At 41.1% G+C, this 20,907-nt stretch overlaps 7 protein-coding genes and 1 pseudogene across 8 annotated transcripts in view; 3 read left to right on the forward strand and 5 right to left on the reverse strand.

Annotated features, from left to right (window-relative positions):
- The window catches only part of LOC118265271 (3-oxoacyl-[acyl-carrier-protein] reductase FabG), a 247,171-nt gene extending 232,364 nt beyond the window's left edge, over positions 1–14,807 (reverse strand). Inside the window, exons 1-4 of one of the 2 annotated variants that reach the window (XM_050705978.1) lie at positions 14,493–14,807; positions 13,881–14,109; positions 13,714–13,800; positions 13,322–13,553 (exon numbers count right to left, since the gene is read on the reverse strand). In XM_050705978.1, the coding sequence (XP_050561935.1) occupies positions 13,322–13,553; positions 13,714–13,800; positions 13,881–14,109; positions 14,493–14,746 (802 nt within the window). In that variant the 5' untranslated portion in view covers positions 14,747–14,807. Of the gene's footprint in view, positions 1–13,213; positions 13,554–13,713; positions 13,801–13,880; positions 14,110–14,492 lie in introns of those variants that run through there. The other variant, XM_035578080.2, reaches the window with a different exon arrangement.
- Positions 217–1,471, forward strand: LOC126912689 (3-oxoacyl-[acyl-carrier-protein] reductase FabG-like; annotated as a pseudogene).
- On the reverse strand, positions 2,391–4,373 carry LOC126912688 (3-oxoacyl-[acyl-carrier-protein] reductase FabG-like). The gene is made up of 4 exons (XM_050705977.1): positions 3,899–4,373; positions 3,214–3,439; positions 2,810–2,896; positions 2,391–2,653 (listed from the first exon to the last, which is right to left on the reverse strand). The coding sequence occupies exons 1-4, from the start codon at positions 4,150–4,152 to the stop codon at positions 2,408–2,410; spliced, it is 813 nt and encodes a 270-aa protein (XP_050561934.1). The 5' UTR covers positions 4,153–4,373; the 3' UTR covers positions 2,391–2,407.
- LOC126912690 (uncharacterized) lies at positions 4,939–5,251 on the reverse strand. Its single transcript, XM_050705979.1, has one exon. It carries the CDS (start codon positions 5,209–5,211, stop codon positions 4,954–4,956), a length of 258 nt encoding a protein of 85 aa, XP_050561936.1. The 5' UTR covers positions 5,212–5,251; the 3' UTR covers positions 4,939–4,953.
- LOC118265505 (uncharacterized oxidoreductase MT0954) lies at positions 8,715–10,612 on the forward strand. Its single transcript, XM_035578410.2, has 4 exons — positions 8,715–9,073; positions 9,759–9,987; positions 10,061–10,147; positions 10,235–10,612. Exons 1-4 carry the CDS (start codon positions 8,820–8,822, stop codon positions 10,469–10,471), a joined length of 807 nt encoding a protein of 268 aa, XP_035434303.1. The 5' UTR covers positions 8,715–8,819; the 3' UTR covers positions 10,472–10,612.
- Positions 10,960–12,279, forward strand: LOC118265506 (3-oxoacyl-[acyl-carrier-protein] reductase FabG). The gene is made up of 4 exons (XM_035578411.2): positions 10,960–11,268; positions 11,397–11,625; positions 11,744–11,830; positions 11,938–12,279. Exons 1-4 carry the CDS (start codon positions 11,015–11,017, stop codon positions 12,169–12,171), a joined length of 804 nt encoding a protein of 267 aa, XP_035434304.1. The 5' UTR covers positions 10,960–11,014; the 3' UTR covers positions 12,172–12,279.
- A 601-nt stretch (positions 14,808–15,408) lies between the features above and the next one.
- Positions 15,409–16,991, reverse strand: LOC118264943 (uncharacterized oxidoreductase MT0954). The gene is made up of 4 exons (XM_050705982.1): positions 16,583–16,991; positions 16,099–16,327; positions 15,924–16,014; positions 15,409–15,831 (listed from the first exon to the last, which is right to left on the reverse strand). Exons 1-4 carry the CDS (start codon positions 16,834–16,836, stop codon positions 15,593–15,595), a joined length of 813 nt encoding a protein of 270 aa, XP_050561939.1. The 5' UTR covers positions 16,837–16,991; the 3' UTR covers positions 15,409–15,592.
- Positions 16,992–19,065: 2,074 nt separating this feature from the next.
- LOC118264942 (3-oxoacyl-[acyl-carrier-protein] reductase FabG) lies at positions 19,066–20,403 on the reverse strand. Its single transcript, XM_035577612.2, has 4 exons — positions 20,150–20,403; positions 19,693–19,921; positions 19,518–19,604; positions 19,066–19,400 (listed from the first exon to the last, which is right to left on the reverse strand). The coding sequence occupies exons 1-4, from the start codon at positions 20,401–20,403 to the stop codon at positions 19,158–19,160; spliced, it is 813 nt and encodes a 270-aa protein (XP_035433505.2). The 3' UTR covers positions 19,066–19,157.
- Between the last annotated feature and the right edge of the window lie 504 nt (positions 20,404–20,907).

The raw sequence follows: 20,907 nt of genomic DNA on the forward strand, positions 1-20,907 counted from the left end.
TATTGTATATAAATATTATGTAAGTAAATGCGTCAATATTATTTTAATTCCATCATTAGCCTTTTTAAATTAGGTAAAACTCGTTCCTGGCCGGCTGTTACTTGTAAACGAATTCTTAGAAAGACGAACTTGATATGAAACACATTAGCATACATTATCGGAGCCACTTTTATATTTGTTGCTAAAACAGTTTGTGCCAGTCGACGCGCGAGGTACGACCAGACGACCAACATGGACTTCACCGACAAAGTAGTGCTCATCACAGGGCGCCAGCGCCGGTATAGGCGAGTCCACAGCTCTCCTGTTCGCCAAACTTGGAGCGAAGCTGTCACTGGTGGGAAGAAATCAAGCTAACCTTCAGGCAGTAGCCGATGAGTGCGAGAAGCAGAAAGGTTTGAAGCCTCTGGCCATCGTCGCGGACCTGGGCACTGATGAGGGCGTTGAGAAGACTGCTAAGGACACTCTTGACCATTTTGGAAGGTAAAACAAATATTATAAAAATCATAGCATAGTTGAGTACATTGAAACAGAAAACCAGCAGAAACTAATCACACAGTCTACTTACGTAGACAATACTACCCATCTAATATCATGTAGTTATATCACCGTAGAAGTCTTAACCTTAGTAGTAGTGTTTAGTAAACCTTTAGCGTTGCAATGTTCCAGGCTAGACGTGCTAGTGAACAATGCAGCAGTGGGCGCCAGGACCACCATCCAGCTGGCGAACATGGAGACGTTCGACCGCGTGTTCAGCGTGAACATCCGCGGCGTGTACAACCTGACGCGGCTGCTGGTGCCGGCGCTCATCGAGTCCAGGGGCAACATCGTCAACGTGTCCAGCATCATGGCCACCATGGTCACCACCGGGAACCTGCCCTACAGTCTCTCCAAGGTAACATTTAGCGATAATTCCACTATTTCAATAACTCTGGTGACTAGATACTCCTATCTTCAAAGACCTATACTCATGTTCCATTTTGTGTTGACAGGCCGCTCTTGACCACTTCAGCCGTCTGATCGCCTACGAATTGGCTCCGAAAGGCGTCCGTGTCAATGTGGTCAGCCCAGGAATTACAGTGAGTACTCAAGATTTTCCAATATTATCTACGCTGATAAGCACTACTTAACTGTACCATTACCCTCTTTGTAGGTGAGCACATTCGTCCAGCGCTTAACTGGATATTCAGACGAAGAGTACCGCGCGTGGCTCAAAACAGCTGAAGCCACTATCCCCATGGGAACAGCTACCACTGGCGATGACTGTGCCTACATGATCGCCCACCTCGCGTGTGACAAGCTCAGCAGGGTTGTCTCCGGCGCCGTAGTGCCGGTAGATGGCGCTCTCCAGTTTGCCGGCTCAGGAAACAGTGAAATTCTAAAAGAGCAGATTAAATGAAGAGTGATTTTGATAATATATAATATGTTTTTGTGCCATTCCTGTTGTTGTTTATAATAAACAAATTTTAATATATTGCGTATTCAGTTCATTCTCTCAATCACACAATTCTGTTCTGAAAAGAATTTAATGAAACAAGCGCCATCAGAGAACCACGTAACTTCAAGAGAATGTTAGATTCATTATGTTTTAGCTGTTTTCCTAAATCCACATATTATTAGTTAATATCGAATGTAAATATTATAAAAAACTAGTTTCATCTCCGCTGTAAACAGGTCAGGTCGTTGTTATTGTCTACCACTCGTGAGCTATTATTATAATTAGCATTAATAATCACTGTCATGAATATGTAACGTCTGGCATTTAGAGTAAGTTTTGTATCTATAAAATTTAATAATAATAGTAGAAAATTTTAATATTCTAGCTGTTTTTATGTAGGTATTTATAAAGTTATTTCCAAAGATACTATCACTATTATTTACTAAGGTACTATGCTACATTTTATTCGGGTTTTTCCTCAAACTACGTAATATAACTCCTACACACTACAGTGATGAAAGGAATGAAAGGGGTGTATCCCCTTTTTACTTATCAAGGAAAGTGATTTGGGTTTTGAAAATTATCAGTCCCTTCAGAGTATAGACTTGTGTGTGAATTCGGATAATCAATTAAAATATGACTAAGGCAGTCATCTATTATATAAAAATAACTCGGGTTTTACTGACGCCATAACTCCAAAACGCACGAACCGGTTTTGCATTCGTTGAAAAGGTTTATAGCAAAGAAAATCTAGATATCTTTCAAGAGAAAAGTAGGAAACCAGAGAAATTCATTGGCGGAGAAACGGAGTTCGCCGGGTTTGTTAGTTATTGATAAAAAGTTCATTAGTGATCCTAATATATAGATATAGTCCTTTCTCTAAAACGTATGGTATTCTAGAACAAACAAACTACTTTAAAACAATATACACACTTCAATTTATAAGAACACAGTTGTTATTCGCCTAGTTTATTATATATCTCGTTTCATTTGCTGACTCAGTAAGTTGCTGGGGCCGGAGAACCTGAGCCCGCCGTCCACCGGCACCACTGTCCCCGTCACCAGGCGGCTGCTGTCGCTCGCCAGGTGGACGATCATCCGCGCGATGTCACCCCCCTGGCAAACTTCCCCCATTGGTACAGTGGACGCGGCGGACGACAACCAGCTCTGGTATTGCTCTTCTGTGCAGCCTGTCATACGTTTCACTATTGTTGAAACCTGGAATGTAAGATGACCACTAAATAAACACCTTTCGAACAAGCTCAATTCATCTCGAGCGATGCTCAACTCTTTTCGAGCGTACTCGATAACTTTCCACCGACCGAAACAGGAATTCATTTGAATGTTTTAGTTGAATATTAGTTAAGAACTTACAGTGACTCCGGGGCTCACGGCGTTGACCCGGACACCTTTGGGAGCCAGCTCCAGAGCCACCAGCCGCGTGAAGTGATCCAGTGCTGCCTGAAAATGCGAGATAGTATTATAGATTAGTGTAATCAATAAATTCTATGTGTGGGAGAGTCATGCTTCGGCACGAATAGGCCGGTTCGACCGGAGTTATAGCACAGCCTTACAAAAAACTGTTGTGTAACGACACTCGCGTTACGAGTGAGTGAAATCAATCCTCTAGTTTTTACAAGTTACTATTAACACCTAGTGATTTATGAAAAGCAAAATTATCATTCTACGTAAAACGTTAAAAGGTGGCTAGGGACTCGAATTAGTAAACAATATTACACCACTTTGACAGTAAGTTACACCTACATGTCCTTAAGTACCTTAGCCATTCCATAAGGCAAGCTGCCCACAACGACCATGGTGCCAGAAATGCTGGACACATTCACGATGTTCCCGCCAGTCTCTATCAGCGCTGGGACCAGTAGCTTGGTGAGCTGGTACACTCCTCTCACGTCCACTCGGAACACCTCATCGAAGGTCGCCATGTCTGCGACCTGGAGGCAGGTCCTGGTGCTGATACCTGCATTATTCACCAGTACATCCAACCTGGGAACAATATAAGCATGAGCATGATAATATAATACTATGTAAATATTAATTCCAAGTTTATTGTTTTATTTTTTGAGTTTATCAATCTGTGTACGTTAATAATAGCGCTCATATCTCAAGAGTTTATATGTAATAACAATTTAATCTCTTGTTATTTTCAAACGGATTGGGCAAAGGTGTGTATATTTATAAGGTACTTAAAGTTTTGGGGCTTTTTACTGGTCATACTGAAGTACTTCAGGGTATTTCATAAAATCAAATGCTGTTATGTGCAATTATTGTTTACTTTTCAGAGATTACTGATTTTATTATTACAGAACTGACAAGAACGTTATCTCCTACACTTTAATTGCAGAGAATACAAATGTTCGAATGCAGTATCTGTCTGCTGTAGGTATATCAACAATGACATATAATTTTATTATGTTCTCTATTTTTTTTAAGCAAACCTGTTACCTTTTAAAATGTTCGAGAGTCTCCTTGGCAGTCTTCTGGACCCCCTCATCAGTCCCCAGGTCCGCGACGATCGCCAGCGGCTTCACGCCCTTCTGCTTCTCGCACTCGGCCGCGACTGCTCGCAAGTTGGCTTCATTTCTTCCCACCAGCGACAGCTTCGCACCAAGTTTGGCGAACAGGAGAGCTGTGGACTCGCCTATACCAGCACTTGCACCAGTAACTAGCACTACTTTATCAGTGAAGTCTACGTTCATTTTCGTAAATATTAGTAGATAACGTGTTGTTTACTGGGACGATAGTGGAATACTGAAGTGAACACAACCGCGACTACATCGCGTGTAATGTTGTACTTGTGTGCACTTGACTAGCGCAAGATCAATGACTTGTTCCAGCTTGATCCCAGTTTTGATCTATAAATAGTATCTATCTGCATTTGCAACATGTTCAAACACTATTAAGTTGGTTTCTAACGCTTTTCTTTACTTATAACATATAATTAAGATCTGCGCAGATGATGTGGGATTTTGGGCCCCTGATGCCAAATAACTAATCAGAACATTCAAAAAAGCTTCCCGAGAGCTTGACTCTTGTCAATTTATTGTAAGTTATTCGATATGATATAACTTACAAAGAGGAACCATACAGATTTAATCAGTCAGACAAAACTCCCTTACCTATAAAGAAGCTCTCCTTTTGGTAATACCATTACTTAACTGCCGTTTTTCGAATATTTCCGAATGTACATGAAAAAAAGTTTCATTTAAGTGCGTAGTAGCATTAAACCATCCTCTGATCGTTTGTACATACATGAAGTCTTAAACAGTAATAATTAAAATAAAGTTATGATTAACACTAAAATGTTGAATGAAAAACAGGAAAGTTAATTATAAATGATTTTTATTGTGTATAATAAAATAATACTTAGTTATCACAATTAACTGACTTACTTTAACATTATATTTGTATGTTTCTTAAAAAATATTGAACAGAAGAATAGAAAAGAAAATGTTCACACTTAATAAATCTTTGATGACGAATAGTGAAAGAAATTCATCCTACCGTCCAAAATGATCAAGAGTGTCCTTTGCAGTCTTCTGGACCCCCTCATCAGTCCCCAGGTCCGCGACGATCGCCAGCGGCTTCACGCCCTTCTGCTTCTCGCACTCGGCCGCGACTGCTCGCAAGTTAGCTTCATTTCTTCCCACCAGCGACAGCTTCGCACCAAGTTTGGCGAACAGGAGAGCTATAGCCTCGCCTATACCAGCACTCGCGCCAGTAACTAGCACCACTTTATTTGAGAAATCGTAATCCATGTTGATAATGAGCTCTAGTACCGCGTGCTTACTCCTTCAGGTCTCGTTTTCAACTACTATTTATATTTCATGCACTGTTTATAATGGGAGCTGTTGATATGTTTATCACGCGTTGATATCGTCTCAGTCATTGACTAATAGAAGCCATGACACAATAAGTTTTGTCCTTTAAGCTAAAGTATCCTCTTCAGTCGTAGTACCTGGTCCTCCCACTCCCCCTGCAGTGGTTCCTGTGGCCAGCCTGCTGTCCTCTCAGGCGACGTGCATGACTCTAAAATATATATTCTTTAGAATTTGAACTTTTTCAGAATTGTGACGAGTACAACAGGTTTTTCTGCTATATATTTGATGTAGCTGTTTATTCTTGCATTGCTTGAGTGATTTTGTTATCACGCGTTATCTACAATTTGGAACTCTGGTGTCACTGGCTATCTTCGAAAATCTAAAAACGTTTTTCTTAACTTGGAAGTCGAACCACTTCACAGGAGTACATTTATGACCACTAGCCCTTGTGGCAGTTCCATAAACGATATATGGTATTATCATTTAGCAAATCACTTTACTACTTCACACACAAAATAATATTATGCAATTTTATAGGCGTCTAGGTTGTGTTGTGTTATCAAATTATCAGCAGATTAGATTTAATCTATGATTCATATTGAAGCTGTAGTACACACTTGTTTGATTGTTGATAAACAATACGAAGGACTATTTGATACAATGTAATACATATTATACAATGCATAGTTGGCTACCTAGCCAACTATGCTATAATTAATATCTACCTACTGGTTGTTTATGGATGGTTAATAGGCGAACTGCAATAAGGTTTATACTGAGTTCGAACCTTAGGTCGAACAGGCAGAAGTTAAAGTAAATGGCCACTTAGCTACTGACACTTCAGATGTTTAGCATTGATCATCAATATCAACAAGAGTAACTGGTAACCGGAAGCCAAATCAAATTACCCCTAGATCTTCGCAGCTATTTTGCTCACACAATCAGTTAGCACCTACCTGCTATCTGCTGAATTGTTTTGACGAGTCATATCTCACCTACTTACCTCTGTTTACATTTGTTTTATTTTTAATTTAATTAATTTAATTAATCTTTATTTTCAGGCTACTTTGGCCCATAGATAAATACCTTAAGGACTAACATACATATTATTATAATACAGATTATGTTAGTATATAAACTTATAACTATGTTAGTATTACTTCCTAGGGCACTTTATTTGTACGGTCGTGTGGCACTTGTCCGCGGAAGCGTCGGAACACCACTCCTTGCGGCCAGAAGTCCTCCGCCAAGACGTTGTGCAGAAAACACGTCGGTACTCGCACCACGAACGAATTGAAGTAGACGTTGCGGCGCGATTCCAACTGCTGCACTCTCAGCCTGTACTTGGTCTTCTGGCACACGTACTCCACGATGTCCTCCACCTTCGTAGTATAGTGAAGGCGGGAAATGTATACGGGAGTGTTCGGCTGGGCGACACGAATGTTAGCCTTGATGGAAGCTGTGCCGCAGCGGTTCTTGGTAGTTCTTTGACGGCGCTTCCTCCCTTGCACCGTCACGAAACCATCTTCATCAGCCCTTGGCGCTTCCTTCTCGGGAACGGGCTTCTGTTTGAGAACACTAGGAGTGCTCGTTCTCACACACTTTTTTGCTGGCGCTGCACAACTTGTCAGCTGTACGGTGTGTTTGTCGGCGGGCGCGGGAGGCCCCGCAGGGGCGGTAGCGGGCAGGCGGGGTGCGCGACTTGCGCACTCAGCTTGCTCAGCAGTCCTCGCTGACGACGACGGTGTAGACAAAACCGCTGACGCGAAACTGACCGCCGATGTGTCAGCAGCTGCTCCGCGACGCGTGTTTACGTTCGATGCCGTTGGTGACCCAGTTACTGTTACCATGTTGCGCAAATCACTAAGTTCCTTACGCAAATCGGCAACAGCAACTTGGGATGCATCTAACCTGTTCTGTACATCCACCAAGCTGGCCTTGAGGACAACGATGTCCTTCAAAAGGCTGGTCACGTCGACGTGGTCGAAAGTTACGGGAGGAAGCTTGTTGAGATCCCTCGCCACAAATGTCGGCACGTCATCCGGGTCGGTCTCCTTGAGCAGCGTGATGATGTCCTGGATGCTTTTCTTGGTCCCGTCACGCCTGCGGGACACCATCTGGTCGCACTTGTTGAGCGACTTGTACAAAAGCAGCTTAGCAGCTGCCACATCTTCTTCACTGAAGTTCGTTGCGCAGATTTGGATGGCGGACACCTCGTCCATCACATCCAGTTTCTGCTGCAAGAACGCCAGCAGTTCGTTGGCTATGAGTGTCTGACTCATATCAGAAGTCGAGTAGCGGCTTCCGCCGCCACGTTAGCGTTAATATAATTAGTCACGTCGGAAAACACGACTGCATCGGATCGCTGCCACGACACGACTGGGCACCGTGATCGTGTAAAATATTTAAAACCTTATTTTACTTAAGGACCATGTTTCCATTGATAAGTTTAATCTTATACATTTATACAATTTAGTATATAAGTAATTAAAAATAAAATAATTCATTTTTTCTTTCCTTTTACTACTATCCATTTTCTGACTTCTTTATAACAAAACAAATAAAACCCGTATCACGACAATAGTCGGAAAATAACAAAAACCGCTAAATGAAAACCAAGTAGGTACGTATACCATAATTGTATTTATAGAAGATTCCTATAAATACTTCCATTTTGAATACGTGTACATAGGAGTAACAGAGACAAACGTATATAGACGAACGAATAGAGATAAATATAACCATGGTTTTGACCATCTCTATCTCTTGTCTTGGCTTGCCAAGGTCTGGTACGGAACTCTAGAGAGTAAAATTATTTGGAAGATCTGATACCATATTCAACCTTAATATTTTTATCAATTTTAATGTTGCATAACATGGTGTAATGGTGTAATGGTGCACCTGCGCGTGCCTTGCAAAATGTTATGAAATACTCATCACGATGACTGGCAGAATTCTATTAAATTTTACTAGTAAACATTTACACTATCAATTATTATTGTTATTACCTACGGTACCAGTTCATTTGGATGAACAATTAAAAATGTTTTTACTGTTACTGACTAAAAACCACCCCGTTCCTCCTCCTGCTTTTCGAGCCGGAGCCCCGGTAAACCGCCTAGGTAGTCTGCAGCTCCAGATCAGGCATCAGCCCTACTGGGCCCCATCTGTGGTGGTCTGATGACTCTTTAAAGCGTGCGCGCAAAGTGACGCGCCGTCCCCACGGGTCTGGTTCTGGTCGGGTGGCGAGCTACTCTTGCTCGCCGTCCACAGGCCTGCACTGGTGGCTGGAGACCATCTCTAAAGCCACTCCTCAAAGTGACATACCCTTGACATACTATACCATGATATAATTAAACGTAGTTATATTGTACTGAACATGATATTGTATGTGTATTTTAAGTGTAGCTATATGTACATGTTGCATGTATTGCGATAACTCGCACAGTATATATCTGTCCCTGGAAACAAACACATCTGTAAAGAATTCGCATCTCGTTTTATACAACGTATCATCTATATTATTATATAATATTGATATCAACATGGATTACGATTTCTCTAACAAAGTGGTGCTAGTTACTGGCGCGAGTGCCGGTATAGGCGAGGCTATAGCTCTCCTGTTCGCCAAACTTGGTGCGAAGCTGTCGCTGGTGGGAAGAAATGAAGCTAACTTGCGAGCAGTCGCGGCCGAGTGCGAGAAGCAGAAGGGCGTGAAGCCGCTGGCGATCGTCGCGGACCTGGGGACTGATGAGGGGGTCCAGAAGACTGCCAAGGAGACCCTCGAACATTTTAAGAGGTAAAATAATTGGTCATTATTGTTTAATAGTTGACCATCTGCTTGCCCTTGTAACTCAATGTGACACTCCTCTTCAAGTATAATAAGTGTTGTTACGATAACCTGCATTTCAGGCGCAATTGACAGTTACAATATATTCAGATTATAATATCAGTTCAGTCGTTATCACAGAGTAGGCTGTTGAAAACTTACAAATGTTTCCGTTGAATGTAGATAAGACTACTATATTACTTATATTCTAAAAATATTTGCTCATCCTCAACAAAAAAAATTGGTTTATAGAAATGAAGTCTTAGGATATTAAACCAAACCAAGAAAAATTACTTATTGTCACCTATTCAAACACTTTAATTACAATTCTCGTGTTCCTTTTTATTAACGACATAACATACATAACACGCACCGCTCCAACCCAGCAATAAAATTGTCATTTAACTTTAAATCGTATGTCGTATGATATATTTCATAACGTCAATATAAAAAAGCCGACGGTGGGTGGCCAGCACACGGCTCCATGCCAGCACTCTTGGGCGACGCACAATAAACACACCGGCAGTTAGCGGTAGCCACAAGCTGTACCGGTGCCGAGCCGGACCCGTGCTTATCAAATGTGCTTTATAGAAAATTGCACTATAATTGTCTGAAATAAGTGTTTACCTGAATATTTGTTATATCCTAATTCCAGGCTGGATGTCCTGGTGAACAATGCTGCCATCGGCGCCCGCACCACAATCCTACACGAGACAGACATGAAGATCTTCGACGACGTGTTCAGGACCGACGTGCGCGGCGTGTACCTGCTCACCAAGCTGCTGGTGCCAGCCCTCATCGAGACCAAGGGCAACATCATCAATGTCTCCAGCGTATCAGCTACTATGGTAGCATTGGGCTCCTTGCCGTACGGAATGGCAAAGGTGAGAATGGATCTCTACTTCTCTGGATTATAACTATTTTCAAAAAGAAGATACTGAATTTGTTCCGTTCCAGGCTGCTCTAGACCACTTCACTCGCCTCGTGTCTCTGGAGCTGGCTCCTAAGGGCGTCCGAGTCAACGCAGTCAGCCCAGGAATGACTGTGAGTGTTAGAAAGTAGTCGTTATATACGTTGTACATTGTATTGCATGTAAAGATACCAATAGTATTTAACTGTTGTTTGCTTTAGGTGTCCAACTTCGTGAAGCGTTTAACAGGCTCCACAGACGAGGAGTACCAGAAGTGGTTGGCGGCAACCAGTAAACATATCCCAATGGGGGAGCCGTGCGTGGGAGACGACATCGCCAGGATGGTGGTGCACGTCGCCAGCGAGCACAGCAGGCTGGTCACTGGCACCATCGTGGAAGTGGACGGGGGCATGAGATTCGGCAACTTTTCGAATGCGTTCTCCTCGCAAGCTAAGTGACTGTTGAGAATCTGAAGATGTTTTAATGCTGTATCGTCGTTTAAAATATAGTGATTATGGTTGTAGTTGTACAATGTACATTACATACTCCTGGCCCGTGGCACATAAATATTCTTACAATATAATTTGATAGACGTGAAATGGGTTTTCTTTCTTAAAGTATCGTTCTGTTCTAAATATTAATAATAATTAGTGTAATAGTTGAATTTTCAGCGTACCTTCCAATAGACAATAGATCTAAGACAACTAACAAACGTCCTGTTCAAATTAAGAATTATGCGTTCTTAATTTTAATCTCTTCTTTTAATCATTATTAGATCTTAATTTGAAATCTATATATTACATTTAATCCGTTGTAAAACAGACTATCGTACGTAGTATTATCGTCATGTCTTCTATCAGTAGATCGGAAAGACGGTATCGATGCGTCATGATAAACATATCAGAAGTGCTAATTTTCAGATCCTCCGTGTAATATAAATAACAGCGCTAGACGAGACTTGAATCAGTACATTCAGCACGCGCATCCTACACACACGCAACATGGATTACGATTTCTCAAACAAAGTGGTGCTAGTTACTGGCGCGAGCGCCGGTATAGGCGAGGCTATAGCTCTCCTGTTCGCCAAACTTGGAGCGAAGCTGTCGCTGGTGGGAAGAAATGAAGCTAACTTGCGAGCAGTCGCGGCCGAGTGCGAGAAGCAGAAGGGCGTGAAGTCGCTGGCGATCGTCGCGGACCTGGGGACTGATGAGGGGGTCGAAAAGACTGCAAAAGACACTCTTAATCACTTTGGACGGTAGGATTGTTTTAGTCAGCTACGTTTACTATTACTTTAATATTTATATCAACAATTCAAGTCAAAATTTTCTTTACATTTCTCAATATTTACCTGAAATCTTGATTTTTGCTGTTTTTGATTTGCAGACTAGACATTCTCGTGAACAACGCAGCCATTGGTGTCTCGACATGGATCTTACACGACACAGACATGAAGGTGTTCGACGATGTGTTCAGGATCAACGTGCGAGGAGTGTACTACCTCACCAAGCTACTGGCCCCCGCGCTCGTCGAGAGTAAGGGCAATATTGTCAACATCTCCAGTATTGCGGGCACCATGGTGTCTGTCGGCAGTCTGCCATACGGCATGACCAAGGTAATTAGCAGATGTCCTATTTTGCAACTAATTGTAGTCTAAAATAAATAACATTTAACATCTCAAACTTAGTTTAGCTTGTAGTTCCAGTTACATTATTGAGAATGACTGTTTCCAGGCTGCTCTCGACCACTTCACCCGGCTGATATCTCTGGAGCTGGCTCCAAAGGGCGTCCGAGTCAACACAGTCAGTCCTGGAGTCACCGTAAGTATACACTTTAGAATGTTATCAATTTTATTAAGCTATGCCTAATGATCAAATCCAGTGACGTCAAGATCTACGATATTGAATGAATGTTTCTCTGTCGTCAGGTATCAGAATTCGTGAAACGTATCACCGGTTTCACAGAGCAGCAGTACAAAGAATGGTTAACCACATTTAGTAAGAAGATCCCCATGGGAGAGCCTTGTGTAGGAGACGACATAGCTTGCATGGTGGTGCACATCGCCAGTGACCACAGCAGGCTGGTCACTGGGACCGTCGTGGAGGTGGACGGGGCCTACAGGTTCAACGGCTCAACACAAACTCCTTTGTTCGACAAATAAAGTTACACTAATTACAAACTAACTTGGGTAAAACAAAATGTCAATTTAAGGCATGAATTATTGTGGTAACTATTTATTAACATTAAAAATTAAAAGTTTTTAATTAATTCTCTTTTTTTTCAATTTATGTTTTTATCCTTAATTTTAAAACTCAAAATCGTTTATGTTCGCCGAAAAGCTACAAGCTCGAAATGGAACTGGACTGGATATATCAGACAAATAGTATGTCAAATTCTCCATCAACTGGATTTCAGTCAACGTCAATATCCGCCGTGGCCGCTATCAGGACAATCTGCAGAAAATTTTATTTATACACAGATGTAGAGTGGATTGGGATGACATTATATAAATGAGATGATTAGGGTGAAAAAATTTAATTGAAAAACACGGACCACTTTAATCAGATCCCAAAGTAAAAGAAATTTCAAAAGTATATAGAATAGAGTCTGGCGTTTAATTGCGAGCGAGAGGGCGGTGCTGCACACCGCATGTTAAAAAATACATGTATAAACGGAATTAAAACTAAAAATCTATTGTATTGTTAGTGAAATTTCAAAAGGTTTGTTGTTTAAAAAAACATTAACAACGTACCGAAGAACTCAGACTAGAACAAATAGATAGCGATGAACAAATGGATCACGCTAATGCAACTTTCTGTTTATTAAAATTATATTATGAACCCATACGTCCGGGCCTTGAGCGAAAATAGGCGTTCCACAAGGGCCAATATTGGGCCCTTTCCTTTTCTCAAATTCACATAATTGAATTCCACTTCCACTGACACTAACATAGTTAAATTAAACTAAGCGATGCCTACGGTAAAAGTACCCAAATAAATCTGTGTTCTGATACACACAGAAACGCAACATTTCCCACCCTTCGCCCCGAGTAGATAATGAGAAAGTAGTTGAATAAACTAAATGTGTTATTCCAGACCATAACCTAACCCTGTTCTAAATTTCACCTCGATAGGTGAAATTTTAGGTAGGCTCGACTCGTGTAGTATATAGTGTCACTCGTGTGTATAATGAAAACAAAAACAAAAGTTGCAATTACTCAAGGTTTTTAATTTAATATCCTTATAGTAAATAATCAAATATCACAAGCTTCATCTTTAGGTACTAGTGATCACTTCATCTGCTCGTACCCTATCTATTATATGCTGATTTTGGTGTTGGCCCGCTGAACCTGTAGGCCCCGTCCACCTCCACGACGGTCCCAGTGACCAGCCTGCTGTGCTCGCTGGCGATGTGCACCACCATGCGAGCTATGTCGTCTCCTACACAAGGCTCTCCCATGGGGATCTTCTTACTAAACGTTTTCAAAAACTCCAAATATTGCTCCTGCGAGAAACCAGTAACTCGCTTCACGAATTCTGACACCTGGCAACAGAAAGATGAACAATTACATATTGTACCTAAAATATAAAGATGGGACGATGGCATAAAAGAGGACGACTTGTAGGTAATAAATTCATTTTCTTTGTAATTGAACACTTAGGCAACGTGATATTTCTACACGTTAATTACAGAGAATACTTACGGTGATACCAGGGCTAATTGCGTTAACTCTGACTCCCTTAGGTGCCAGCTCCAGAGACACCAGTCGGGTGAAGTGATCCAGTGCAGCCTGCAATGTGTACAGCATCAATCAGTAAGGTTAAACAACAGACCATGATACATCCGATCATTCTGGAAGGACATATTTACCTTCGACATGCCATATGGCAGGCTACCCACAGACACCATAGTGGCTACTACGCTGGAGATGTTGACAATGTTGCCTTTGGTCTCGATGAGAGCTGGCGCCAACAACTTGGTGAGCTGGTACACGCCCCTCACGTTGATCCTGAACACATCGTCGAACATCTGCATGTCTGTCTCGTGCAGGATATATGTGGCGACACCGATGGCGGCGTTGTTCACGAGGACATCCAATCTGGAATCAGCAACATTTACAAATTAAAGTTGGGCTCTTTTAAATCATAATAACAAATAGTTAATGTTAAAGTAGATTGAGGGAAGATATGAATTGAATTTCAATTGAAATTCTATTTATAATTTCCCATTAAATCACACACAAAAATGAAAGCCATCGTAAGATAGGTCGTATCGGGCTAAAATACAATCTAGTGTTTAAATCTCGACGGTGTAGGCTTATCTATAAAATAATATTGTGATAGCAACTATCACCATATTATGATAATGTCATTCGGAGCCGACAAAAATGAAGATATTCTATCTCTTAAGACTTATAAAGACCACTCCGTAGAGTACCTCTCTTACAAATATTCAGTTAACCACATTATTGCTATAAATTACCTCTTAAAATGTTCGAGGGTCTCTTTGGCAGTCTTCTGGACCCCCTCATCAGTCCCCAGGTCCGCGACGATCGCCAGCGGCTTCACGCCCTTCTGCTTCTCGCACTCGGCCGCGACTGCTCGCAAGTTGGCTTCATTTCTTCCCACCAGCGACAGCTTCGCACCAAGTTTGGCGAACAGTAGAGCTATAGCCTCGCCTATACCAGCGCTCGCACCAGTAACTAGCACCACTTTATTTGAGAAATCGTAATCCATGTTGATAATGAGCTCTAGTCCCGCGTGCTTACTGCTTCAAGTCTCGTCAGATACTGGCTATTTATATCGAGTACATTGTTTATACATTGAGCTTAACTTATCTTTATCGCGGCTGGTGGTTGCCCAGTCATTGTCGAGCTGTCAAACCAATTATACGTATTTGTTACCTACATAATATTCGACTGCCTCGATGGTCTGCCGGCCAAGAGGTCTCGGCTTCGATTCCCGGGTCGGGTAACGATTCGAACGATCGATTTTCCGAAAATTTTTCAGTAATAGCACGGAGTCTAGAACTGTGCCCAGTATATGGCAATAGGCTCACCCCCTATGGGTGTACATTGTATAGCGGCATTAGGTGCCATAATGTGCATCTCTGCCTACCCATTCAGGAATAAAAAGCGTGACGTTGCAAAAAAAATATTCGATTGGAAATCAAAATAATTTCTATGAATTTTAATTACTTATATATACTTACACATTTTGTCAATTTGGTATTGTTTTAAGGCAATGAAAAAGGCATACGTTATTATGTTAACTTATTTAATTTCTTTTAAATATGTCGGTACATACATTTTTAAGCATACAAAAAGTTTAGCTTTAATACATCCTAATTTTAATTTTTTGATTATTATTTAGGTACTGTGTATAATGATAGATAGTAATCACATAAATCGTTTATTCACTAGGTCACATACAGAGGTGTTACATCTACGATTAGTGTATAACAACAGCGAACGCTAAGCGCGTGACAATAGTTTATATAAGCAACGCTTACGTTAGTGTGCGTTGCCTTACTGAACCCTACAATTACTTAACTCAGACTTTTTAATTTATTTAGATCTAGAATCATTTAACATGTGTGACGAGTGCGTCCGACATGTTGTTGAACCTCAGCCCCCCGTCCACCTCCACGATGGTGCCAGTGACCAGCCTGCTGTGCTCGCTGGCGATGTGCACCACCATCCTGGCGATGTCGTCTCCCACACACGGCTCTCCCATAGGAATGTTTTTCTTTGCACCTTCCATCCACTGTTTAAACTCATCGTCGATGTCGGTGGCGCACAGGGCACGCTTGCGCATGACATCTATTCATGCCATTGGCGTTCAAAAGGTTAATAAACTGGTTCATAACAAAATAAACATTTAAGTTCAGTAATGAAATTACATCGTTCGATACTTACAGTCATTCCTGGACTGACCGTGTTCACTCTGACACCCTTTGGAGCCAGCTCGAGGGACACTAGACGAGTGAAGTGGTCCAGTGCAGCCTGGAACAAGGGAACGATAGCAAATCAACATCTTATTATTATTAGTATTCATATTCCTCATCTATTGTGACTAATTGTCCTCACTTTTGCCATGCCATATGGTAGAGAGCCGACGGAGACGAAAGTTCCGGCAATGCTGGAGACATTGATGACGTTGCCCTTGGTCTCGATGAGGGCTGGCGCCAGCAGCTTGGTGAGCAGGTACACGCCGCGCACGTCGATCCTGAACACGTCGTCGAAGACCTTCATGTCTGTCTCGTGCAGGATGCTGGTGCGGGCGCCGATGGCAGCGTTGTTGACCAAGACGTCCAGTCTGGAATAAAAGGAAGAAAACCGGGATTAATAACTTAAACTTTCTCAAACGTAGGCAGTTCTTTTACTATGATTGTTTTGTTTGTTTTTGTTTAATTACATTCTATCAGTTGTTGTAGATAAGCTATCAAGCACGTCGGTTATCATAACACTTCAATATTTTAAAGTAAACAATAATTAATTCGGCCTTGAGCAGGAACATACTCGTAGTAAGTAGCGTAATTGTAAAACCATGGTCAAGGATTTGAATGTTTACCTCTTGAAATGTTCAAGGGTCTGTTTGGCAGTCTTCTGGACCCCCTCATCAGTCCCCAGGTCAGCGACGATCGCCAGCGGTTTCACGCCCTTCTGCTTTTCGCACTCGGCCGCGACTGCTCGCAAGTTAGCTTCATTTCTTCCCACCAGCGACAGCTTCGCTCCAAGTTTGGCGAACAGGAGAGCTGTGGACTCGCCTATACCAGAACTGGCGCCAGTTACCAGCACTACTTTGTTAGAAAAATCGTAATCCATGTTGATGATATTTTTTAGGGACTTATTTATTAAGGATCGTGCAGATGCGTTAAAATTTGGATCTGATCTGTGTGTTCAAACAATCGGAGTCCGTATATATACAGCGCAGGCTATCGTTACGTGTGTAGCGCATGGAGTTGTAAAAAGAATCTCGAAGATAGCGGATAGAGATATCAGCAGATGTTACCGATACCCTAATTTGTGTCATAACATTGTGACATCACTTACAATACAGGGGATGACATAAAGTATAATAATGCAGACAGAAAACATATGAACGACGCTTTTTTACCTCATATATCTCCAAAAGGATTTTTTTTATGTTTATTTGAGTAGATATAAAAATATAACATTTTGTAAGTTCTGGGCTACTCACATCGACTGCCTAGTAGCTATGTAGGTATAGCCTAAAAAACATGTTGTGCCTACAGCTGCAAACTAAAATTTTGCAAATCATTGTGGTGTTGCATAACATTTTGCAACGGCAATGACATGAATAGTTACACAATATTAGGCAATAACAGGAACAACTGATGCCCCACCCAGGTTCAGCCTATTTATCAGATAATTGTGTAGGTACAAGTACCTATATAAAGGCACAACATATATTGAACTAAGCACTAAGTCTCGATGTCTCCGTCGAGTTGAGAAGCGTACATCTTTGCTATTACTGTATATCATAAAACCCTTTTATTTTAACGTTCTACAGTGCCTTCAAGATCATTACAAAATTGCGATACCTAAGAAAAATATGACGTTTATTTCATTCAAATCTGTCCAGAAGTTTCTGAGATTAGCGCGTACAAACCGACAATCTGACAATTTTTAATCGATTTGTGTTCTATTAGTTGTTGTAAAAATATAAATGAAATGTAACGCCACGCCACACACCAAACTTCAACTAAACTAAACCAAACTAAAAAATCGGCCAAGTGCGAGTCGGACTCGCCCATGAAGGGTTCGGTAACAGCAAATAGATGACATAATATAAAAGTTGTAAAATAACTTGGTTTTACATAGTGTTTGTATGAACGACAAAGTTATATTTGCGGTTTTTGAAAAAGTTTTATTTCTTAAAAACTAATAATGATATCTCGTTCAAACCAATTTTCGTTGTTAGTTTCCATTGAAATCTACAACATATATTTTTTTCAGTTTTCTCACTCTCTTATTTTAAAAGTTAGAGGGGGGGGGGGACACTCATTTTTCTACTTTGGAAGCGTCTAACTTTCAAACGATTGATTTTAACGAAAAATGGTTTTAGGAACCTTAATGTCTTTTTTTTAAAGAACTATCCATAGACACCCATCACGGATATGTTAGCTGAAAAAAAAATTTTTTGAGTCCGTTCCATGTATGGAGTGCCCCCCTTTAATTTTTACATTTATCCATTTTTATTCAAAAATCGAATAGCGTTTACCGAAATACGTCATCCTACAAAGTTTCAACTATGTATGCCCAACAGTTTCGGAAATAAATGACATACGGACGGACGGACAGACGGACGGACAGACAGACAGACAGACAGACATGACGAATCTATAAGGGTTCCGTTTTTTGCCATTTTGGCTACGGAACCCTAAAAATATAATATACGAAAGTTCTTTTCTTACAATTTTAACAGTTTAAACTCTTAATAAACTTTTATTTTCAAACTTTACCAACATCATTGGTTTAAAGTTAAAGTTTAAAAATATTTTGGGTTCGAATTTTTTTTCTTCAAATTGGTATTTTTATTGTGATTATTTTCCAGGAAACGCTAATTTCGTAGATATAAAATGTGACATACGCACTTTTTCACAGTAATGTAGGTACTTCCTAGTTCCTAGGCGCTTTCTTTATTTACGTCAGTTCTCCGGTAGGCCTAGTCCATGAACTGTTCTTGTGATGCAGTTTTGAAGGACAATCCTTTTTAATTGCATGATAATAATATTATTGATTTCAAACTACTAAAAGACATAATTTTTGACAAAAATCCAAAATACTTGAAATGGACCTTTAGATATCCCAAATAACTTTCGATGCACACGAGGTTTATAGGGACTTTTGACACTTCTATGCTTACTTTGATGAGAGAAGAAATATGTAGATGTAGATAATTACAAATCAGGTGCTGCGACTTGCTTGCTTGCGACAAATTGGTCCGACAAATTTTAATCAATATTCGCATTCGCATACGCGAATATCGTCAGTCTAAAATAAATGATAATAAATAATATTCGCAATGTGTACGAGCTAGATAAATATATTTCAACACGACAAAATAATTAAATTTTACGACGACAAAATTTTATATTTGTACAAGGCAGTATTAGGCTGTTTTATTGTTTAATCTGTTGGCTGATTAAATGGCTGGAGGAGGAGTTGAACCTCAGTCCCCCGTCCACCTCCACGACGGTGCCAGTGACCAGCCTGCTGTGCTCGCTGGCGATGTGCACGACCATCCTGGCGATGTCGTCTCCCACGCACGGCTCTCCCATAGGAATTTGTTTACTGGCTTCACCCAGCCAACTGTTATACTGTTCATCAGTGGAGCCTGTCATACGTTTCACGAAGTTTGACACCTGAGATATTAAGAAAAAGAAAATGAGTAATTCTTCATTAGTACATAATTATTAGGTAAACATAAATAGGTCCTTGTCTATTACATTGGTCGTGTAAACTACTGGGGCGATACTCACAGTGATTCCAGGGCTGACCGTATTGACTCTAACACCTTTCGGGGCGAGCTCCAGAGACACAAGGCGAGTGAAGTGGTCCAGTGCAGCCTGGAACATAAGCGAAGCGCAGGATTAAATAACTACACCCCGCCCTCCAGTATTTAGGTACTTATGTAAGTCTAAAATTATATCTCACCTTAGCCATGCCATAAGGCAGGGAACCCACGGCTACTACAGTAGCTGATATACTAGAAATATTGATGATGTTGCCCTTGGTCTCGATGAGGGCTGGCGCCAGCAGCTTGGTGAGCAGGTACACGCCGCGCACGTCGATCCTGAACACGTCGTCGAAGATCTTCATGTCTGTCTCGTGCAAGATGCTGGTGCGGGCGCCGATGGCAGCATTGTTGACCAAGACGTCCAGTCTGGAATGAATTTTGCCAAATTGATTAGGTAGATTGTGATCACTAACTGATTCACAGTCTTAAGGCGAACAACGATGTTTAATACTCGTTGAATTCTACTATCCACAAATAGACTAAGGTCATTAACACTTTAAACGGGGTCACCGGTGACCGACGTTAGCGGAGGATTTGCCTTCAACAGTTTTCTATTGGCAGTCAAAGACTTAAGAAGATAACTTGGGTGTCTACCTCTTAAAATGTTCAAGGGTCTTCTTGGCAGTCTTCTGGACCCCCTCATCAGTCCCCAGGTCCGCGACGATCGCCAGCGGCTTCACGCCCTTCTGCTTCTCGCACTCGGCCGCGACTGCTCGCAAGTTAGCTTCATTTCTTCCCACCAGCGACAGCTTCGCACCAAGTTTAGCGAACAGGAGAGCTGTGGACTCGCCTATACCAGCACTTGCACCAGTAACTAGCACCACTTTGTTAGAAAAATCGTAATCCATGTTGAGAACGTGCAAATGCGTGCGAATAAAACAACTGCTAGAATGCTAATGACGGTTCCAACAACGAAACTAACATAATTATATAGATAAAGACATAAGTGGCTACAGTGGTCAACAAATGATACTTGTATTATCTGTAAAGTAGCAATTCATGCTTTATTCTTATTACTTATTCTTAGTACTCGTAGCTTCCGGTTAAATGGCATCTTGTTTTACTGGAGGAATGGCCACACTTTATTTTTGGATTATTTATTTTTAGTATATAGGCCACCACGGTGTAACAATTTGTGTACCTACTTATAATTTTCCTTTGCCAATTATATCATAATAATAATTATTATACCTATATGTACTGGTTAGCGCGACAGTAACGCCATCTTGACTGGACGCAATATAATTTTGTGGATAAGATTTTCAGCGCACAAGCGCCTAGTAGAACACGCTGCTGTGGCTGTTGGTCGCTATAGTATTTTTCATGTAATAGGTTTGAAATTAAATACTTAT

Source organism: Spodoptera frugiperda, chromosome 28 (genome assembly GCF_023101765.2).
Source record: "Spodoptera frugiperda isolate SF20-4 chromosome 28, AGI-APGP_CSIRO_Sfru_2.0, whole genome shotgun sequence".
Taxonomy (NCBI): domain Eukaryota; kingdom Metazoa; phylum Arthropoda; class Insecta; order Lepidoptera; family Noctuidae; genus Spodoptera; species Spodoptera frugiperda.

Bases quoted from the DNA above. Each gene is read 5' to 3' on its own strand.
- LOC126912688 (XM_050705977.1), bottom strand. From the start codon at position 4,152: ATGAACGTAGACTTCACTGATAAAGTAGTGCTAGTTACTGGTGCAAGT. The intron at 2,897-3,213 runs GTACTTAAGGAC...TCGCATTTTCAG, and splicing joins TGCCTTATGGAATGGCTAAG to GCAGCACTGGATCACTTCAC. The intron at 2,654-2,809 runs GTAAGTTCTTAA...CTTACATTCCAG, and splicing joins CCGTGAGCCCCGGAGTCACT to GTTTCAACAATAGTGAAACG.
- LOC126912690 (XM_050705979.1), bottom strand. From the start codon at position 5,211: ATGGATTACGATTTCTCAAATAAAGTGGTGCTAGTTACTGGCGCGAGT.
- LOC118265505 (XM_035578410.2), top strand. From the start codon at position 8,820: ATGGATTACGATTTCTCTAACAAAGTGGTGCTAGTTACTGGCGCGAGT. The intron at 9,074-9,758 runs GTAAAATAATTG...TCCTAATTCCAG, and splicing joins ACCCTCGAACATTTTAAGAG to GCTGGATGTCCTGGTGAACA. The intron at 10,148-10,234 runs GTGAGTGTTAGA...TGTTTGCTTTAG, and splicing joins CAGTCAGCCCAGGAATGACT to GTGTCCAACTTCGTGAAGCG.
- LOC118265506 (XM_035578411.2), top strand. From the start codon at position 11,015: ATGGATTACGATTTCTCAAACAAAGTGGTGCTAGTTACTGGCGCGAGC. The intron at 11,626-11,743 runs GTAATTAGCAGA...GACTGTTTCCAG, and splicing joins TGCCATACGGCATGACCAAG to GCTGCTCTCGACCACTTCAC. The intron at 11,831-11,937 runs GTAAGTATACAC...CTCTGTCGTCAG, and splicing joins CAGTCAGTCCTGGAGTCACC to GTATCAGAATTCGTGAAACG.
- LOC118264943 (XM_050705982.1), bottom strand. From the start codon at position 16,836: ATGGATTACGATTTTTCTAACAAAGTAGTGCTGGTAACTGGCGCCAGT. The intron at 16,328-16,582 runs GTAAACATTCAA...CTTTTATTCCAG, and splicing joins ACCCTTGAACATTTCAAGAG to ACTGGACGTCTTGGTCAACA. The intron at 16,015-16,098 runs GTGAGGACAATT...CCCTTGTTCCAG, and splicing joins TACCATATGGCATGGCAAAA to GCTGCACTGGACCACTTCAC.
- LOC118264942 (XM_035577612.2), bottom strand. From the start codon at position 20,403: ATGGATTACGATTTTTCTAACAAAGTGGTGCTAGTTACTGGTGCAAGT. The intron at 19,605-19,692 runs GTGAGATATAAT...CTTATGTTCCAG, and splicing joins TGCCTTATGGCATGGCTAAG to GCTGCACTGGACCACTTCAC. The intron at 19,401-19,517 runs GTGAGTATCGCC...TTAATATCTCAG, and splicing joins CGGTCAGCCCTGGAATCACT to GTGTCAAACTTCGTGAAACG.